Consider the following 18,090-nt stretch of genomic DNA (forward strand, 5'->3'; position numbering starts at 1 on the left):
GTGAAGTCTGTTTCCCCTCCTCTTGAATCTGGGCTGGCTCTGTGACTTGTTCTGACCAATAGAATGTGGCATATGTGTCACTGAATAACTTCCAAGACTTGACCTTAACAGATCTTCCACTCCCTCCTATGCATTTGGAATATGCCTTCTTAGAGTCTAGCTGCCATGCTGTTAGGAAGCCCAAGCAGTCATGTGGAGAGGCCCACATGGAGGAAAACTGAGACCTTTGGCTAAGGGTTCCAGCTAAACACCCAGACAGCAACCAGCACTAACTTTTAGCCATGTGAATAAGGCCATTTATACCTTCCAGACATTCTATTACCCCAGCCAACACTATATGAAGCAGAAAACCACCTAGTTTTTCTAAGAAACCCCAATCAGGGTTTTTGACTGCAAAAACAGCTTACTCAAAGTAAACTAAAACCTAGAGAAAAGATTAATTCTAGGACACTCCCAGTAAAGCTTGGATAAAGTCAAGAATGTGACTGTGGCTCTTTACAATCTCATAGATTTCAAGCAGTGTCTTATAGACTTCTCAGCTAGACAAAAGTGCTTCCCATAGTACCCCGACTCACAGCCGAAAGAAGGGAGGAACTTATCTTAAGGTTTGGGGATATAGTTTTTGTCTAATGGAGTGAAACTCAGTAAGGTTCATGGGAAATGCACAATATTTTTGTTTGTTTATTTTCTTCCCCTCCATGAGAATTGTACCAGCGTAAGTACCACTAGCTTGGACTAAAATAGGCAAAGACAGTTCAAAATGAAATGAGGACACTGGGCACTTAGCAAAGCAGCCTGAACAAATTACTCTGCTGCAAACAAGGGAAAGGAGGAATGACCCAGAGGATGGAGCCAAGAGCCCAGAGGGTGAAGAGCCACAGAGAATCACATTCCCTGCTCCTGGAGCAGGGGGAATTGGTGACATTTGCGCTATTGGATCTCAGATTTCCTAAAGACCTAAGGACCGCTATGTGCCTTTTATTACCCCTTTTTAAGTGGGAGTTTCTATTATGATTTTCCTGTCTCTGTCTTCCCATTGTATGTTGGATCTATAAGGGAAAAGATAACTTACAGGAAAGTTGCAAGCTTAGTACAAATACTTTTTTGGACTCTTTGAGAGTAAATTTCTGACATGATGCCACATTACCCAAAACCTTACGTGCATATTTCCAACATAACCACAATCATCAAAATAAAGAAATTAACATTATATATTACTATCATCTTTTTTTTGTGTGTGATGGCCCAACAGGGCAAATACTTTTATTTTTTTAATTTTTTACTAATTTTTATTGGAGTATCGTTGTTTTACAATGTTGTGTTAGTTTCTAATGTACAGCAAAGTGAATCAGCTATACGTATACATATATTCCCTCTTTTTTGGGTTCCCTTCCCGTTTAGGTCACCACAGAACACTGAGTAGGGTTCTCTGAGCTATACAGTAGTTTCTGATTAATTATCTATTTTACACATAGTATCAAGAGTGTATATACGTCAATCCCAATCTCCCAATTCATCCCATCCACCCGCTTCCCCCCTTGGTGTCTATTCATTTGTTCTCTACATCTGTGTCTCTATTTCTGTTTTGCAAATAAGATCATTTATACCATTTTTCTAGATTCCACATATATGCATTAACATATGATATTTGTTTTTCTCTTTCTTTTTTTTTTAATTTTTTTATTTATTATTTATTTATTATTTTTATTTTTGGCTGTGTTGGGTCTTCGTTTCTGTGTGAGGGCTTTCTCCAGTTGCGGCGAGCGCGGGACACTCTTCATCGCGGTGCGCGGGCCTCTCACTATCGTGGCCTCTCGTTGTGGAGCAGAGGATCCAGACGCTCAGGCTCAGTAGTTGTGGCTCACGGGCCCAGTTGCTCCGTGGCATGTGGGATCTTCCCAGACCAGGGCTCGAACCCGTGTCCCCTGCATTGGCAGGCAGATTCTCAACCACTGCGCCACCAGGGAAGCCCTTTCTTTTTTTTATATGTAACTCTTTTTTTATTCTTTCATTTTTAAATGGCAGTGAATTGCTTTTTTTTTTCTGTTCCTTTTATAATTTTTTTTAATTGGGATATAGTTGTTTTACAATGTTGTGTTAGTTTCTACTGTACAGTGAAGTGGAGTTCCCTGTGCTATACAGCAGGTTCTTATTAGTTATCTGTTTTACACATATTAGTGTATCTATGTCAATCCCAATCTCCCAATTCATCCCACCCCTAACCCCCAACCCTCCGCTTTCCCCCCTTGGTGTCCATACATTTGTTCTCTACATCTGTGTCTCTATTTCTGCCTTGAAAACCGGTTCATCTGTACCATTTTTCTAGATTCCACATTGTTTTTCTCTTTCTGACTTACTTCATTCTGTATGACAGTCTCTAGGTCCATCCACGTCTCGACGAATGACCCAATTTCATTCCTTTTTATGGCTGAATAATATTCCATTGTATATATGTGCCACATCTTCTTTATCCATTCCTCTGTTGATGGGCATTTAGGTTGCTTCCATGTCCTGGCTATTGTAAATAGTGCTGCAATGAACATTAGGGTACATGTGTCTTTTTGAATTATGGTTTTGTCTGTGTATATGCCCAGAAGTGGTATTGCTGGATCACATGGTAATTCTATTTTTAGTTTTTTAAGGAAGCTCCACACTGTTCTCCATAGTGGCTGTATCAATTTTTCATTGCCACCAACAGTGCAAGAGGGTTCCCTTTTCTCCACACCCTCTCCAGCATTTATTGTTTGTAGGTTTTTAAATTTTTATTTATTTTTTAAATTAATTAATTAATTTATTTTTGGCTGTGTTGGGTCTTCGTTTCTGTGCGAGGGCTTTCTCCAGTTGCAGTGAGCGGGGGCCACTCTTCATTGCGGTGCGCGGGCCTCTTACTGTCGCGGTGGCCTCTCCCGTTCCGGAGCACAGGCTCCAGACGCGCAGGCTCAGTAGTTGTGGCTCACGGGCCTAGTTGCTCCGCGGCATGTGGGATCTTCCCAGATCAGGGCTTGAACCAGTGTCCCCTGCATTGGCAGGCAGATTCTTAACCACTGCGCCACCAGGGAAGCTCTGTAGGTTTTTTGATAATGGCCATTCTGATGGGTGTGAGGTGATACCTCATTGTAGTTTTGATTTGCATTTCTCTAATAATTAGTGATGTTGAGCATCTCTTCATATGTTTGTTGGCCATCTGTATGTCTTCTTTGGAGAAATGTCTATTTAGGTCTTTGGCCCATTGTTTGAGTGGGTTGTTTGTTTTTTTGATATTGAGCTGCATTAGCTATTTGTGTATTTTGGAGATTAATCCCTTGTCCATTGCTTCGTTTGCAAATATTTTCTCCCATTTTGAGGGTTGTCTTTTCATCTTGTTTATGGTTTCCTTTGCTGTGCAAAAGCTTTTAAGTTTAATTAGATCCCATTTGTTAATTTTTGTTTTTATTTTCATTACTCTAGGAGGTGGGCCAAAAAAGATCCTGCTGCGATTTATGTCAAAGAGTGTTTTGCCTATGTTTTCCTCTAAGAGTTTTATAGTGTCTGGCCTCACACTCAGGTCTTTAATCCACTTTGAGTTTATTTTTGTGTGTGGTGTTAGGGAGTGTTCTAATTTCATTCTTTTACATGTAGCTGTCTGGTTTTCCCAGCACCACTTATTGAAGAGGCTGTATTTTCTCCATTGTATATTTTTGCCTCCTTTGTCACAGATTAGGTGACCATATGTGCGTGGGTTTACTATCATCTTACCTTTAGGCCCCAGTCAAGTTTCACTGGTTATTCCCCAAATATTCTTTATGGCAGAAGGATCCACTTCAGAATCACGGTGATGCATTTGGCATTCACTTCTCTTTAGTCTCCTTTAATGGGGAACAGTTCCTCCGTCTTTCCTTGACTATCATGATCTTGACATTTTTTAGGATTTCAGGATAGTTATTTTGTAGAATGTTTAATAATTTGGATTCCTCTAATGTTTCCCATTGAAATCACAAGTGTTTTGTGGGGGAGGTACTTTGAAGTTATGTAAATATCTCATTACTCATTAAAGTGTCTTTATCCTAGTTAACTTAAAAGCTTCACAGCAAAGGAAACCATAAACAAAACGAAAAGACAACCCTCAGAATGGGAGAAAATATTTGCAAATGAAGCGACCAACAAGGGATTAATATCCAAAATACAAAAGCAGCTCATGCAGCTCTATGTCAAAAAACCAGACAACCCAATCAAAAAATGGGCAGATCTAAATAGACATTTCTCCAAAGACGACATACGGATGGCCAAAAAGCACATGAAAAGATGCTCAACATCACTAATTATTAGAGAAATGCAATGAGGTATCACCACACACCCATCAGAATGGCCATTATCAAAAAACTTACAAACAATAAATGCTGGAGAGGGTGTGGAGAAAAGGGAACCCTCTTCCACTGTTGGCGGCAATGAAAATTGATACAGCCACTATGGAGAACAGTATGGAGTTTCCTTAAAAAACTAAAAATAGAATTACCATATGATCCCGCAATCCCACTCATGGGCATATATCCAGAGAAAACCATAATCGAAAAAGATACATGTACCCCAATATTCAATGCAGCACTGTTTACAATAGCCAAGACATGGAAGCAACCTAAATGTCCATCAACAGAGGGATGGATAAAGAAGATGTAGTACATATATACAATGGAGTATTACTCAGCCATAAAAAAGAATGAAATAATGCCATTTGCAGCAACATGGATGGACCTAGAGATTATCATACTAAGTGAAGTCAGACAGAGAAAGACAAATATCATATGATATCACTCACATGTAGAATCTAATTTAAAAATGATACAGATGAACTTATTCACAAAACAGAAACAGAGTTACAGATATTGAAAACAAACTTACGATTACCAAAAGGGAAATGTGGGTGGGGGGAGGAATAAATCAGGAGTTTGGGATGAATGTACATACACTACTATATGTAAGATAGATAACCAACAAGGACCTACTGTATAGCACAGGGAACTCTATTCAGTATGCTGTGATAGGGACTTTCCTAGTGGCACAGTGGTTAGGAATCCACCTGCCAATGCAGAGGACACGGGTTCAATCCCTGGTCTGGGAGGATCCCACATGCCGTGGAGCAACTAAACCCGTGCGCCACAACTACTGAGCCTGTGCTCTGGAGCCCGCAAGCCACAACTACTGAGACTGCACCACAACTACTGAAGCCCGTGTGCCTAGAGCCCATGCTCTGCAACAAGAGAAGCCACCGCAATGAGACACCTGCACACCGCAGTGAAGAGTAGCTCCTGCTCACTGCAACTAGAGAAAGCTTGTGCACAGCAACAAAGACCCAATACAGCCAAAAGTAAATTAATTTAAAAAATTTAATGTTCTGTGATAACCTATATGAGAAAATAATACAAAATAGAAAGAATATATGTATATGTATAACTGAATCACTTTCCTGTATACCTGAAACACAACCTTGTAAATCAATTATACTCCAATAAAATAAAGTAAAAAAAGTTTCTTTATATCAGTATGAACTCATGGTTTCCTATTTTGTTCAAGTGGTTGTAAACTGTTCCTATAAATATTTATCTTCATGCTCAAATTGTTCCAGATTTGGCCAATGGGAGCCTTTTCAAACTGATTTCTGTGTTCTTTTGACATATTGTCGTCATTCTTTGAGCTCTTTGTTACTTTCTGGCACAAGATTTTCCAGGCTTATCTTGTAATATCCCTGAGATCAGCCTTTTCTCCTGGAATATCTAGTTTCTTTTATTCGAAAATGGTATTTAGAAACCAAGATTTGGGTATAGATGTGCTCATTGCTATTGGGAAGTTTCTGCCCTCAGGACTTCTCCCAGATATTCCCTCATATTTACATATAAACACACACACATCTATATTTATTTCATTATCTATCTATATATTGAAAACTATGAATTCACAGCAATTTCTCCAATTCCAGTAAAGTGTCAGAGTTCATTTTAGTTTTCTATTTGTCCATATTTGTAACTCCCTTCTTGGACAGTCAGAAACTTGGGTGACTCTCATTATGTATATATATAGTTACTTTTAATCAATCTCCCTGTATTTAACAATCTCCTCATCCCACTTGGGCTCCAACGCGCTGCACTGGGCTGCCCTACTTCACAGAAACCCCTAATACCCTAATGCTCTATGGATGCCCTCTTTACTCTGCTTGGGCTTTTGACACCCTGAGCTGGGCTGCCCTCCCCTCCTTGTTCAGTTGAGCTTTGACACACTATCCATGCCTATGACATTTGGACTCCTACCTTGTTTCATCCCTACCTAGTGGCCTTTGGACTGAATTAGGAAGAGGAAGAAGGTTATTTGTTTTCTGGTTCATACGTCACTGAACCTGAGGAACCATATCTGGACCTAATTTAGATGATATGATTTCGAGGAATTGAAATTTATGGCCACTGGGCAAACTATGGTGGATTAAAAAGGATGGCTGCCAATTCTTTACCCCTCCTCTCATCAAGTGGTAGAGTCTATTTCTACTCCCCTTGAATCTGGGCTGCCCCGTAATTTAACTAAAATGCCCACAGAACTGATGCTTAAGGCTAGGCCCTAAGGGATGTGCATTTTCTTACCTTGTTCTTGAAATGCTCATTGTAGGAACACACCCTCCAGTTTGTGAGGAAACCCAAGTAGCCATGTGAGAGGCCCTTGTGGAGAAATCCATGTGCAGAAGAACCAAGGCTCCTGAAACATGACCCATTCTAATCCAGCCCCCAGCCAGTGTCAGCTGCCAGCCATGTGAGTGACGCCATTTTGGAACTTCCAACTGTGCCAGTGCCCCAGCTGATACCACGTGAAGCAGAACTGCCACTCAACCCACAATATTCTAAGAAAGAAATGGCTCATTTTAAGATACTAAGCTTTGGGGTGGTGTGTTACACAGAAATAAATAACTGTCTACCATGTGCCAGGCACTATTATATGCCCTTCTGATCTACTAGGGTGAAACAAATGTAAACTGACAGGTGCAATGAGGGTACTATGAGAGGGCAGAGGAAATGCCACTAACCAGCTGAAGGCAGCCTGCAGGGAGGAGCAGACAGCGGGGTGATTCTGGGCAGATCAGCATTGGATGGGCAAACTACCAAACCCACGCAGATCCCAGCTTTTGTCCAGTCAGCACTGCTACTTCTTCCTCCAGGTATCTCCCCATGGTATTAATTTTTCACCTGACAAAGCCGAGAGTGAAAAGAGCTGGAGAAGGTTATCTTGGGCCTGTCTCTGTCTGTAACTCCAGTTCAGGTTTAGACAGCTGGACAATGTTGTCCGGAGAGTTTCTGACTTTCTGGGCCTTTGTGAAGCAAGAAATTTACCAATTCTAGGCACCTCTGGGTGGGGGGCTGTTGAGGCTGTCTCAGGCCTCAGTGGACTCTGCATGTTCCCAAGAGATAGTTAGCAAGTACTGTTCCTTTTCCTGCTTTCTGGCCACAGCGAGGGTCTTGGGGTAGGTCTGTGACCCCTAGCCTCCCCTCAAGTCTGTCTCCTGGTCATTATCTGGACACATGGAAGATACACCTCCATTTTCCCCTCCTCACATTTTTCAGATAGGGGACTATTCTGACCCATCCTCACTTATTAGCCAGGCATTTTTCTCTAGGCATAGACTGTTGGGGCCAGCTTCACCCTCACCAGTTCCCTGGTGAACGACTCTTGAATTTGTGTTCTAACTACAATAGTTCTTCCCCTCTCCCCTTCCCACATTATCAAGATGATCATAAGCATTCATTAACAGGTATTTTAACAAATATCTATTCAGTGCCAACTATGTGTCGGGTTCATTTCTAGGAGCTGAGGATATAGTAGTGAACAAGAGAGAAAGTTCTTGCACTCATGCAGCTGATCTTCTAATGAGAGAGACAGACAACAAACAATAAATTAAATGTATAATTCTGGGTAGTGATATCTACTCTGAAAAAAATCAAGCAGGTTAAGCAGCTTTGGGTGGGGGACTATTCTACATAGGGTAGTCTGAGAAGACCTCTCTCATAAGGTGACAGTTGAGAGATCTGAATGAAGTATGGGGCTAAGTATTTCATAAGTGTTTCAGGCTAAGTGAACAGCAAGTACGAAGGTCCTGAGGTAGGAAGTAACAGGGCAAGTTCAAGGAATAGCAGCAGTTAGGTCAGTGTGGCTAAAGTACATAGAGCATGGTAGAGGGTGATAGGAGAAGAGGAAGGGGAATAGAGATAGAAACCAGATTAGACAGGGCTTCTACAAATTTGGGGTTCGTTCAAAATAAAATGGCATGAACTGATTTACGCTTACAAAGATCTCCCTAGCTGCTGTTTGGAGAATAGACTGGGGAGGGGGCATGGTGGAGGTAGAAGCAGGGTGACCAAGTAGGAGGCTACCTTATAACCCAGGTCAACATGATGGTGGCTTGGTCCAGGACAGTTACAGCAGAGTTAGCAAGTGGTTAATTTTGATAATTTGAAGGTAGCACTGACAAGACTTGCTGAGGGATTGGAAACGGCATTTAAGAATAAGAAAAGCACATTGAGGACACCTTTTAGGTTCGAGGCTTGGGGGAAATGGATGAACAACAGTGCCATTCTCTGAGGTAAGTAAGAATGGGAGTGGAGTGTAGGGAGTAGGTGCTGAGTTTGAGATGCCAGTAAGAGAGGCAGTGGAATATGAGTTGGTTGGTCAGGGCTGGAGATGGAAAATTTTGCAGTCATCAGCATACAGATATTACTGAATACAAATCACACTCTTTTCTGTGTAGACAGAAAAGAGCATCATGGACTATGGCCTGGGGCCTTCACCAACCAGGGAAGAGAGAAGTCCAGAAAAGAGACAGAGGAGTGGCCAGTGAAATGAGGAAGATCAGAAAAGCCTGATGTCCAGGAAGCCAAGTGAAGAAAGTAGATTCTGTGTGATCACAACCACATGTCAACTCCTGAGCCTCAGTTTTCTCATCCGTGAAATGGTGAGAGTAACAACTGCCCACTTCATGGTGTTGTTAGGATTGAGGCAATGTATGTAAAGCAGTTACACTTGTGTCTGACTGGTATATAGGAAACTCTCAGTCTATGGTAGCATTGTTATTATTTCCTCCACTTCAGAGTAGGCTGCCACAGCCCTCAGCTTCCCCATCCACATAAGTGACAGCACCTCCATGAGTCCTTCTCAGAAATGAGGTGTCCCTGCTCACTCAGGCAACCAAGTGGGCCTGACGAGTGGCCTCTGGGTCAAATTTGAACCAAGGGACTTCAGTGCCTAAACCTCTCACCCACACAGCTTCCAGCCCTTACTAGCAAATCAACAAGTGGTAAATAAAGGTTTTAGAGCCAGAATTCTGCCTCTGCCTCTCACCAGCTGTGGGATCCTAAGCAAGCTTCTTAACCTTCCTGAGCCTTGAATTCTATCTGTAAAATGGGAACAATTCCTACTTCATGACATTGTGTCCAGGCCCGCGCAGACTGTAAATAAAGCCTGCTGATCTCCTCCTGCATGGCGGCGCGGGAGTCACTGGGGCTCTTTGACACCCTCCCACGCAGTGCATGGTGTGGGATGCGCTAGAAGAAGCACCCACGCATCCCCCACAACCGAGCTGGGCGGGTCCCTGGGATCCCCTAACCTGGGCTGTAGGACAGTGAGCTCAGAGAGGCGGAGACTCGTCCACTTTCTTTTCTGCAGGGCGCCGGGTGAGCCGCGCCTAGTTGCTGGGCCCCCACCTCGGTAGAGGGGCCTAGCTCGGCCAAGGGAGGGGGTTCCGAACGTCCCAGAGACTCCCTCTTCCGCTGTCCTACCTCCTGCTGGGCGTCGAAGCCGTTTCCTGGGCAACCCTTCTCCGCCCCTCTTCCTGACCCTCCCCCCAGGTCTACCGAGGTCCACCTTCAGGAAAGCCGCCGCGGCCCCCGACCCCTCAAGACCACGACTAGTCTGCTCTGTTCTCTTCCCTCCTCTCTGACGCGGCGCTGCAGGCCCAGGCGCGTAACCCAGCCCTTCAGCACCGCAGGAAGTGGCGGCGCTTCTCGGGGGCAGCTCGGAGGAAGAGGAGGAGGAGGGGGAAGCGCGGCTTGGTAGGGACCGAAGCCCCACGGGGCAGGCTGCGGAGGAGGGCGGCGTGAGGGCCCGAAAGCTCGATTCCAAGGCTGCGGGCTGCCAACTGCCGCCCCGAACGGCTCCGCCCCGGCGGCCCACCCTCCACAGGCCCCGCCCCGCAGCTCGGCCCCGCCCCACACGGCCCCGCCCCCAGCTCCTGTCCCGAAAACGCGGCTCCAGCCGGCGGCCCTGTCCCCGCCCCGCTGGCGGCCTCGGCCCCGCCCCCGTCCGCGCCAGCTCCTCGGTCGCACTTTGCTTGCTGGGCTGCTGAGCCGGCCCGAGTCTGAATTCCGCCGCCTGCCCGCCGGCGCCGCTCCCTCGCCTCCTCCCCCGATCCCTCCCCCAATTGCAGTGGTCTGGCAGTGTCTGGCCGGCGGCCCGCGGGCGGGCCGCCCTGCCCGCGGTAGCCCACCCCCCCCCTTAAAGCGGCGGCGGGAAGATGAGGTTTCGGGAGCCGCTCCTGGGCGGCAGCGCCGCGATGCCGGGCGCGTCCCTGCAGCGGGCCTGCCGCCTGCTCGTGGCTGTCTGCGCGCTGCATCTTGGAGTCACCCTCGTCTACTACCTGGTCGGCCGCGACCTGAGCCGCCTGCCTCAGCTGGTCGGGGTGCCCACACCGCTGCAGGGCAGCTCTAACGGCGCCGCCGCCATCGGGCAGCCCTCCGGGGAGCTCCGGCCCCGAGGGGCCGCACCGCCGCCGCCTTTGCGCACCTCTTCCAAGCCGCGCTTGGGTGGCGCCTCCAACCCAGACGCGGACTCTCGCCCCGGCCCCGGCCCCGGCCCCGGCCCCGGGAGCAACTTGACTTCGGCCCCAGTGCCCCCCGCCACAGCACTGTCGCTGCCCGCATGCCCTGAGGAGTCCCCGCTGCTCGGTAAGGTACCATGCACGTTCGCCCATGCCCTCTTCCTCGACAGCCAGTCTCCCTATTCCGGATCAGAGCCCCTAATCCCAAACAGGTTCCGGGCTGGATGGGGGTGAGAGGTTGGGAGGTGAGTCCCTTCGGATTCATGCTGGAGGCTGGGTCGGGGACGGTTTAAGTAAGCCGTAGCCACCGCCACCCACCCACCCCCGATCCCAGCACCGGAGAAGGCCTTGGAGACTTCCCTGCTCTGGCCCAAGCCTCAAGAAGTTTTGGGAGTTTGAGTCTGCTTAGAACTCGGAGCAGCCTTCTCTCTGCTAACTCTGGTAGGGACTACGAGGCAGCTCAGAGTAACCCGCTCTCTCTAGTTTGGAACGCTGATGATGAGGCCTCCAGGAGGGAAGGGAGCAGACCTCCCAGGTCACATCTCCTGTCTTCACATAGAGCCACTGCCTCCTGAGTGTGGGTTAACTCTTTTCCTAAGCTTTTGGGCAAGTAACTTGTCCCTAAACCTCTGGTTTTTCATCTGTTAAATGGGAATAAGTGGTACCTGTTTCCGGGGGGTGTTTTGGAAGATTAGACCAAACAGTGTAAACAAGCGTTTACAAGAATGAGGGTAAGCCCTCAGTAAATTGTCACTATTGTGTTCAGTTCCTCCTCTGCGGAGATCCGTGCCCTGGGGCCCTCCTACCCTGCTTCCTGCCCTTGTAGCTTCCCAAAAGCAGGGCCCTCCCAGGGGCCGAGGGTATTTGTACCAGTATAATGTGTGTACCCTGGGGGCTGGAGGGCTAAAATATAATCAGTTAGCACCAAGTTGTCCCTTCCTGGTAGCAGCAGCCTGGAGTCTCAGGTATCTTGCCCAGATGATCTGAACCGGGACTCCAGCCTCTGTTTCAGCACAAGCAGAGAGCTTGGGTCGGTGGGTTTGCATTCCTTATGTCACGAGGAGGCTGAGCCCATGCCCACCGGGACCTCCCCTTGACCTGTAATCCACAGGCAGTCAGGCACAAGGCAGCCACAGGTTGCTCCCAAGATTACCAGACAGGTGGCTGCTCAGTTTCAATGCCAGGGTGTAGAGAATGTCGTTCTGAGTGAGGGACCCTGGCAGGAGGGCAGGCATCCTGCCAGTAGGAACTCTGTCACTTTTTCACAGAGCCCAGACAGAGCAGGCCTCCTACACACTCTTGCTCAATTTCTCCAATAATTACTTCAATATTTTCATATCAAGTTTGGGAGGATGCTCCTGGAGTTGGTCAGACATGAACTGTGGTAATACAGGGGACTTTTTTTTTTTTTTTAAGCAGAAACTTGAATTCTTTTGGACTTGATGGTTAGTCTGGGAAGCAGACTGGTCCTGTAAAATGAAATGGAATCTTTGCCATGCTGCTAAGTGTCTGACCTCAGGCATGTTACAGAGTTCCTCAGAGTCTCTTTCTCTTGTGTAAAACGGGGTTGTCCATGCTTAACTCACAGAGTTATTTTTAGGACTAAATGAGATTGTGTATGTTAAGTACATGGCAAATAGGACCTGGGACTTGAAGTTTCATTTTCTCAGACTCTGGAGATGGCTGTGAACAGCAGAGGAGGAAGAGGGCTGGTGAGTTCTCAGACCACAGAGAGGCCAGATTTTGATCTTTTGTTTTTAATTGTTGCCTGGATATTATGTAGAAGGAAAAAGAAATTAATTAGCAAATTAAAGGAAAGTACCCCAAAGTTCATTAGATTGGTGTTTGAGGTGTAGGATCTTCTCAATGAGTCATGAGAGGCCGTGGTGGCCCACCTTGGTGTTGCCCAGTGATTGGGTGACGAGTTACTGCTGTTTCTACGTTGACTCTGAACTGGCGGCACGAACAGACTTCATGAGAGATACAGTGTCGGAGGGCGAGGGGAGAGGCCCTGGGCTTTCTGTTGCTTGTCTGCCTTTGTGTGACATGCATGGGACCGTGACGTTTCGGCTGCTGCGGAGGTAGCCCCGGAAGGTGAGGGTGGAGTGTTTTTCTTCAGTTTTATTGAGCCCTTGGGTTTGAGGGTTGGGTGCTCTCAAAGTGGAGGCTCCTGGTTAGGAGAGAGGCTTGAGAAAGCTGAAAGTCTCCTGGAGAGTGTGTGGGCTGGGGGAGTCAAGCCCATCTGTTCAGCTGGGCAGGTGTCAGCCAAAGCCATTGCGTGGTGGTTTCGAGGTTGGTGGGAGAAAGCATCCGTGGGGTTTAAAGCTGTGGCCTTTTCACTACTTGCAGTTCCTTTCCACAACTGGGCTCTACTTTCTGGTGTCCAAGGGTCTGTGCCAGATGCTGTGATCCCTCCGGGCTGGTAGGTGGTGGGTAACGGGCATGCCCTTCCCTGCAGGAGCCAGGCACCAGACTGGGCTGCTGACGGGTCACTGTTGGATCTGTCCTGGGTTGTTAAGAGCCTCAGGATAGACTTCAGATAGACTTGGGTTTGAATCCTGCCAGTGTCTACACTGTGCATTAGGGCAGGTTGCACAGTTTGGAGCCATAGTAGGCTCTGCCCCGGGACACCTGCTGGGCTGATGTGAGGCTTTCAGGAGTGAGGGCTGCAGGGGAAAGGTGGGTCTTTCCTGAGGATTCCTGCAAGTTCCCCAGGGAGTTCTCCCGGGGGGTCCAGGCCTGTAGGCGCTGTCGCTGTCGTCTTGGCCCTTGGGCTGTGCAGCATCTCACTGACCATGGCAGTGGGGCTCCCTTTTCTGGCAGCCTGGGTGTTTGCCGGAGATGTAGTCAGCCTGGGAGGAGCAGCAGCCTTGCGTTGAGTTACTTTTCCCGGAATGAATGTTTATCTCTGCTTAGATTTGGCGGCAGCTCCACGTGACTTGACTAGCACTGGCGCTGCCCGCCCAGAGAGGGGCTGACTGGGGGCGGGGCGGGGGCAGTACCTCAGGTAGGACTGGTTAGGGGAGGCTGGGCTGACCTGGGCAGTTGGTACAGTCTATGGGTGGGAGGCGGGCGGTGGTGAGTATAGGACTGCCTAAACCCGAGGCTCCTCTTGCCCAGCTATGCTTTGAAGAGAGCCTCTTCCTTTGTTCAGAAAAGGACTCTGATCTAGAGGTGGGCGCCAGAGAGTCATGGGCATCTGGGCCAGCAAACAGCCACAGGTAGCCAGGGCCCTGGGAGAGCACTTATCCGTGAGCTGTTTTCCCCAGGTCTCATGGGGGGTGTCAGCCGAGCCTCTGCCGTGGTTTGTACCCTTGACAAGACAGAGCACTTGCTGGGTGTCTGCTGGGCTCTCAGCTGTCAGGTGTTTCTCCACCAGCACACTGTTCCCGCTTCTCCCCCTCCCCCCATATGCACACATGTGGACACAAGCATGCTGCCTGGGACATAGTGTACTTCGAGGACATCTGTCTTGGCCTCCCCTCTGGAAAGGGCTCTCTCTCTTCTTTGGGATGAGTCTTAGAGCCTCATCACCTTCTGGCTTGCGGTGGAGCCTCATCCTGCGGGTTGGGGAGGCACCGGGAGCCTCCCCTGTGTCCAGATCTTTAAGCTTTGGGAGGTTAGGTAACTAGTCTTTTAAACCAGTTTTGTCCTGTTGCTTTTCCTGGGGAAAATAATTTCTTGACCTACACACAGACATGCCGTCTTGTCTAACAATCTGAGGTGGAGAAATACCCTCCATGACTATTTGGCTCACTTTTTTCCACTCAGCCTGATGGTCGCAGAAGTGTCTCCTGCCTGTTGTAATTCGTCCCAGACTCTGAGTAAGCACCGGGGCCTCCACCTGATGAACCAGGTGCAAGTTCCTTGGGTTACAGGTTGCAAGAGCCACATGTGAGATTGGACTCAAACTGCAGCATCTTGGAACCACAGCATCCCAGGATGGGTCTCTGCAGTTCCCTGGCCCCCATCCTACATTGTGCTAGAGGGGAAGGGTCTTGCCTCAGGCCATACAGCCAGGCAGTAGCCAGCTGGGGCTGGAAAAACCAGGTATCCTGCTTCCCAGTCTAATGCTTTTCCTTAAAGTTATTGCCCGGTAGACACTTAGTGCAGAGGCTCAGGGCGGCCTAATGTGGCATTGAGTTTGGGAAGATCCCTGCTAGGTGTGTCTGTGGGTCCATCTGAGAGGTCTGATAAGGTGACAGCTTTCCTGGATTCAACAATATGCCTGTCCTAGGCTGGGCGCTAGAGCTACAGAGAGGGAGATGACAAAATGCCTTCTCTTTTGGAACTCACAGTTTAGGCAGAGGAGGCATAATTAAACCATGCCGATGTCATTTAGGGAAGCCAGAGTGTGTGCGTGTATGTTTAGTCTCTGCCTCCCTAGCCATCCCCTTTCCTGCCTTTCTTCGTTCTTTCTTTCCCTTATTCAGAAACCCAGAGTTGGTATTAAAGTTCTCCAGTCCCGGTTTTATCTGATTGTGTGAAAATGTTCCTCTAATTTCTGAAGCCTTGCATTAGCTTTGTGGGTAATCTTTAACTTGCTGCTTTATAATGACTGTAATGATACATCAGCAGCCATATGGTTGGGTATTACGGTCTTTGGATAGCAGCAGTGTAGGGATTTCCAGGCTGGGGATAGACTAATTTATGGTTTGGGAAAGACGGGACAGTTAATGCCCAGGCAGTCCCAGCCCTTCCGTGGATTCCACCCTGGGGACCTTCCAGACTTTGGGGGCAGGGCCAGGAGGCTCATACCCTTTGGGCTCAGCTGGGCTCTGGATGTGTGTGAAAGGGGCCCAGGCATCCTGTGGTCAAGTCAAACCTGGTAATTTCTTCACTGACTGTTTACCCAGTGCCTCCTATGCCTTATTCCCTGCTCAGTGTTCCTTGCCTGTACTTGATAAGAAGCAGAGACTGAAATTCTGCTTGAATCCATGTCCACCTGGAAATTCCAGTTATTCTTATCTGGTTAAGCAGCAGTCCAGTTGTTTTAGGACAGATAGTCAGTCCTCCCTCGCAGCTAACTCCCTTGAGGGCCTCCGCCGTGGCCATTTTACCTTTGCCTCTGGTACTGCCCATGTGGTCCAGGTGATGAGGTCACTGTAAGCCAGACCCTGACTCCTGGGGAGTTAACAAGGCATGAGATTGGATTCGGTGATCTCCACAGGGTCCCTCCTGTCCCTTAACTTGGCGAGGGATCCTGAGAGCCAGACTGTGGCTGTGATTGCAAAAGCCTCAGTTGTGAGGCCCTCTGTGTTTACCTGGGCCTACGCAGGTCGCCGGCTTGGGGGAGAGATCTTGGATCCTTTTCTAAAGGTCAGAGACCTCCAGGTTGGAAGGTTGCGGTGGCTTGGGGGGTAGGGGACAGGGTCTGGTGGGGAGCTGGTTCTGGGAGAACGTGGCCTAAAGGGATTCGTCCTTAGGAGGCAGAAGGGCTGAGTCACACGCTCAGTGTTTCAGGTTCTACTTTTCAGCCTGGCTCAGCCCGCCCCTTCCTTGCACAAATGAAGGCCAGGGGCTGTGTTATTGGCTGTTGCTGAATTCTTTGGCAGTGATTTTAATGTCTGGTCTGGGTGTGTAGTGTAGCTGCTTCTCTTTCCCCCTGCCGCCTCTCCAAGCCCCTCACAAAGCCCTGAGAGAGAGGAGGAGGATTTGTCTCCCTGGGATGCCGGAGGCCAGGGTTGTGGGCCTTTGCTTTTGCCTGTTTTTTTTGAGGAGCGGGTAATCTCTTCCTCCTTTTTGTAAAAAGTAACGCAGGCTCATTGAAAACCATTTGAGAAGTTAAAAGAGGTTGAAAAGCACATCTATATTCCTATCACCTAGAGGACGCATGTTGGCAAATTTCCTGCTAGTCTTTTTTCTTGTACATGTTTCAGAATTTAGTTGATATCTTTATAGATGGGTAGATAGATTGGTATAGATAGATATAGATATAGATAGCCTGGTGTCCAGGATTTTTCCCTTAAGATTCTGTCACAGGCTTGGTCCTACACCTTTAAAAACATCAAAGGGTATAACTTTTATTATTCAACTGTTGCCGAACACACATACAGATAGTTTTTGTTTTTTTCTTAGTGGTCCAGTGAGGCTCATGCCTAAAGCTTTAGGTACTTTTTGGATTGTTTCCATAGTAGAGTATTTTAAAAAGGAAGAAAAGGGGATGCATGCTTTTTGAGAAGGGCTTGGTTTTTAAACCAGTCTTACTAAAGGATAGACTCATTGAAAATTTCAGGTTTGCTTAGTGGTGGCAGATGAACATCATTTATTGCTGAAAAAAAGATGTGTCTAGAATTCTGATTAAAAACTAGGTGCAGGAAGCGCTTGGGGCAGGGACAGAGGGCCAGGCTGCAGGACAGATTGTGCAGCGGGGGTGATGCCCTAGGAGTCAGCTTCCTCAGGAATTGCTCCGTTTGTCTCCTTAGCAGCCAATTCCCTGGGCCGGGCTTACGTGCACCGTGGCCCTGGGGCCATGGTGCTGGGTGAGCACCGGTGCTAACCCAGTGCTGGTGACGTGACCGAGATGTGACCGTGTCCACAGGAGGTGTGGGAACAAGCTAGCAAACCAGGTTCTGAAACATACAGCACAGTTCTCCTACCTCCAGAGGGTCCTGAGATCTGGAGAAGGGCCAGGAGGTGAGAACCTGTAGGTTTCTGGGAATTCCTTTCAGGAGAAGCCTCAGAGACCAGCAGAGCTGGCACTCAGGCTCTTCGCAAGGCGCCTCTTTTGAAGTTATGCCACTTTGAATGTCCTCACTGGAGCTAAATTCTCCTCTTCTGAGGGGCACTTTGGATTTGGGACTCTGCCGAGGGTCACTGGCCCAGAGCCCGGGGGTCAAGGGGGAGGCTGCACTGCGGGAAGGGGCAGGGTATGTCAGACCAGCGTGACCAGTAGGGTGTGAGGTCAGGCTCCTTCCTGCCTCACCACGTGGGTCTCCAGGTCCTGGGGAGGGGCCCTGGTAGGGGCTCCAGTAACTGCCTGGCCTCGTGACAGGTTGCATTCTGAAAATGCCTTTAAACATTTCTTTAAAAGTTTCTTCCTGTTTTGCATAATGTCCTTTTGCCTTTGACGTTCCTGAAACTGAACTGCAGAGCTGTCGTGTTTCAGGACACCACCAACTTGAAAAAACAGGAAAGGACTCCCAGTTAGGGTGGACCTAGGGAAGCTGGTATTTGCAATATAGGAGCTCAGACACTCGGCGTGGAGGTGTTAGGTAGCTCCTGTCATTCAGATGAGCGCTTCAGGCAGCCTGGACAGGGTCCCTGCCTGG

General features: G+C 48.2%; 1 protein-coding gene and 1 long non-coding RNA gene across 4 annotated transcripts in view; both read left to right on the forward strand.

The window, feature by feature from the left end:
* Positions 1–6,748, forward strand: part of LOC132367762 (uncharacterized) — a 50,013-nt gene extending 43,265 nt beyond the window's left edge. The window contains exon 3 of one of the 2 annotated variants that reach the window (XR_009503851.1): positions 6,628–6,748. This is a non-coding gene — a long non-coding RNA (uncharacterized LOC132367762). Of the gene's footprint in view, positions 1–4,047; positions 4,252–6,627 lie in introns of those variants that run through there. The other variant, XR_009503852.1, reaches the window with a different exon arrangement.
* Positions 6,749–10,309: 3,561 nt separating this feature from the next.
* The window catches only part of B4GALT1 (beta-1,4-galactosyltransferase 1), a 49,836-nt gene continuing 42,055 nt past the window's right edge, over positions 10,310–18,090 (forward strand). For both annotated transcript variants that reach the window (XM_059924605.1, XM_059924606.1), the window contains exon 1: positions 10,310–10,946. In XM_059924605.1, coding sequence (XP_059780588.1) covers positions 10,517–10,946 — 430 coding nt within the window. In that variant the 5' untranslated portion in view covers positions 10,310–10,516. The remainder of the gene's footprint in view (positions 10,947–18,090) is intronic.

This window comes from Balaenoptera ricei, chromosome 6 (assembly GCF_028023285.1).
Source record: "Balaenoptera ricei isolate mBalRic1 chromosome 6, mBalRic1.hap2, whole genome shotgun sequence".
In the NCBI taxonomy this organism is placed as follows: domain Eukaryota; kingdom Metazoa; phylum Chordata; class Mammalia; order Artiodactyla; family Balaenopteridae; genus Balaenoptera; species Balaenoptera ricei.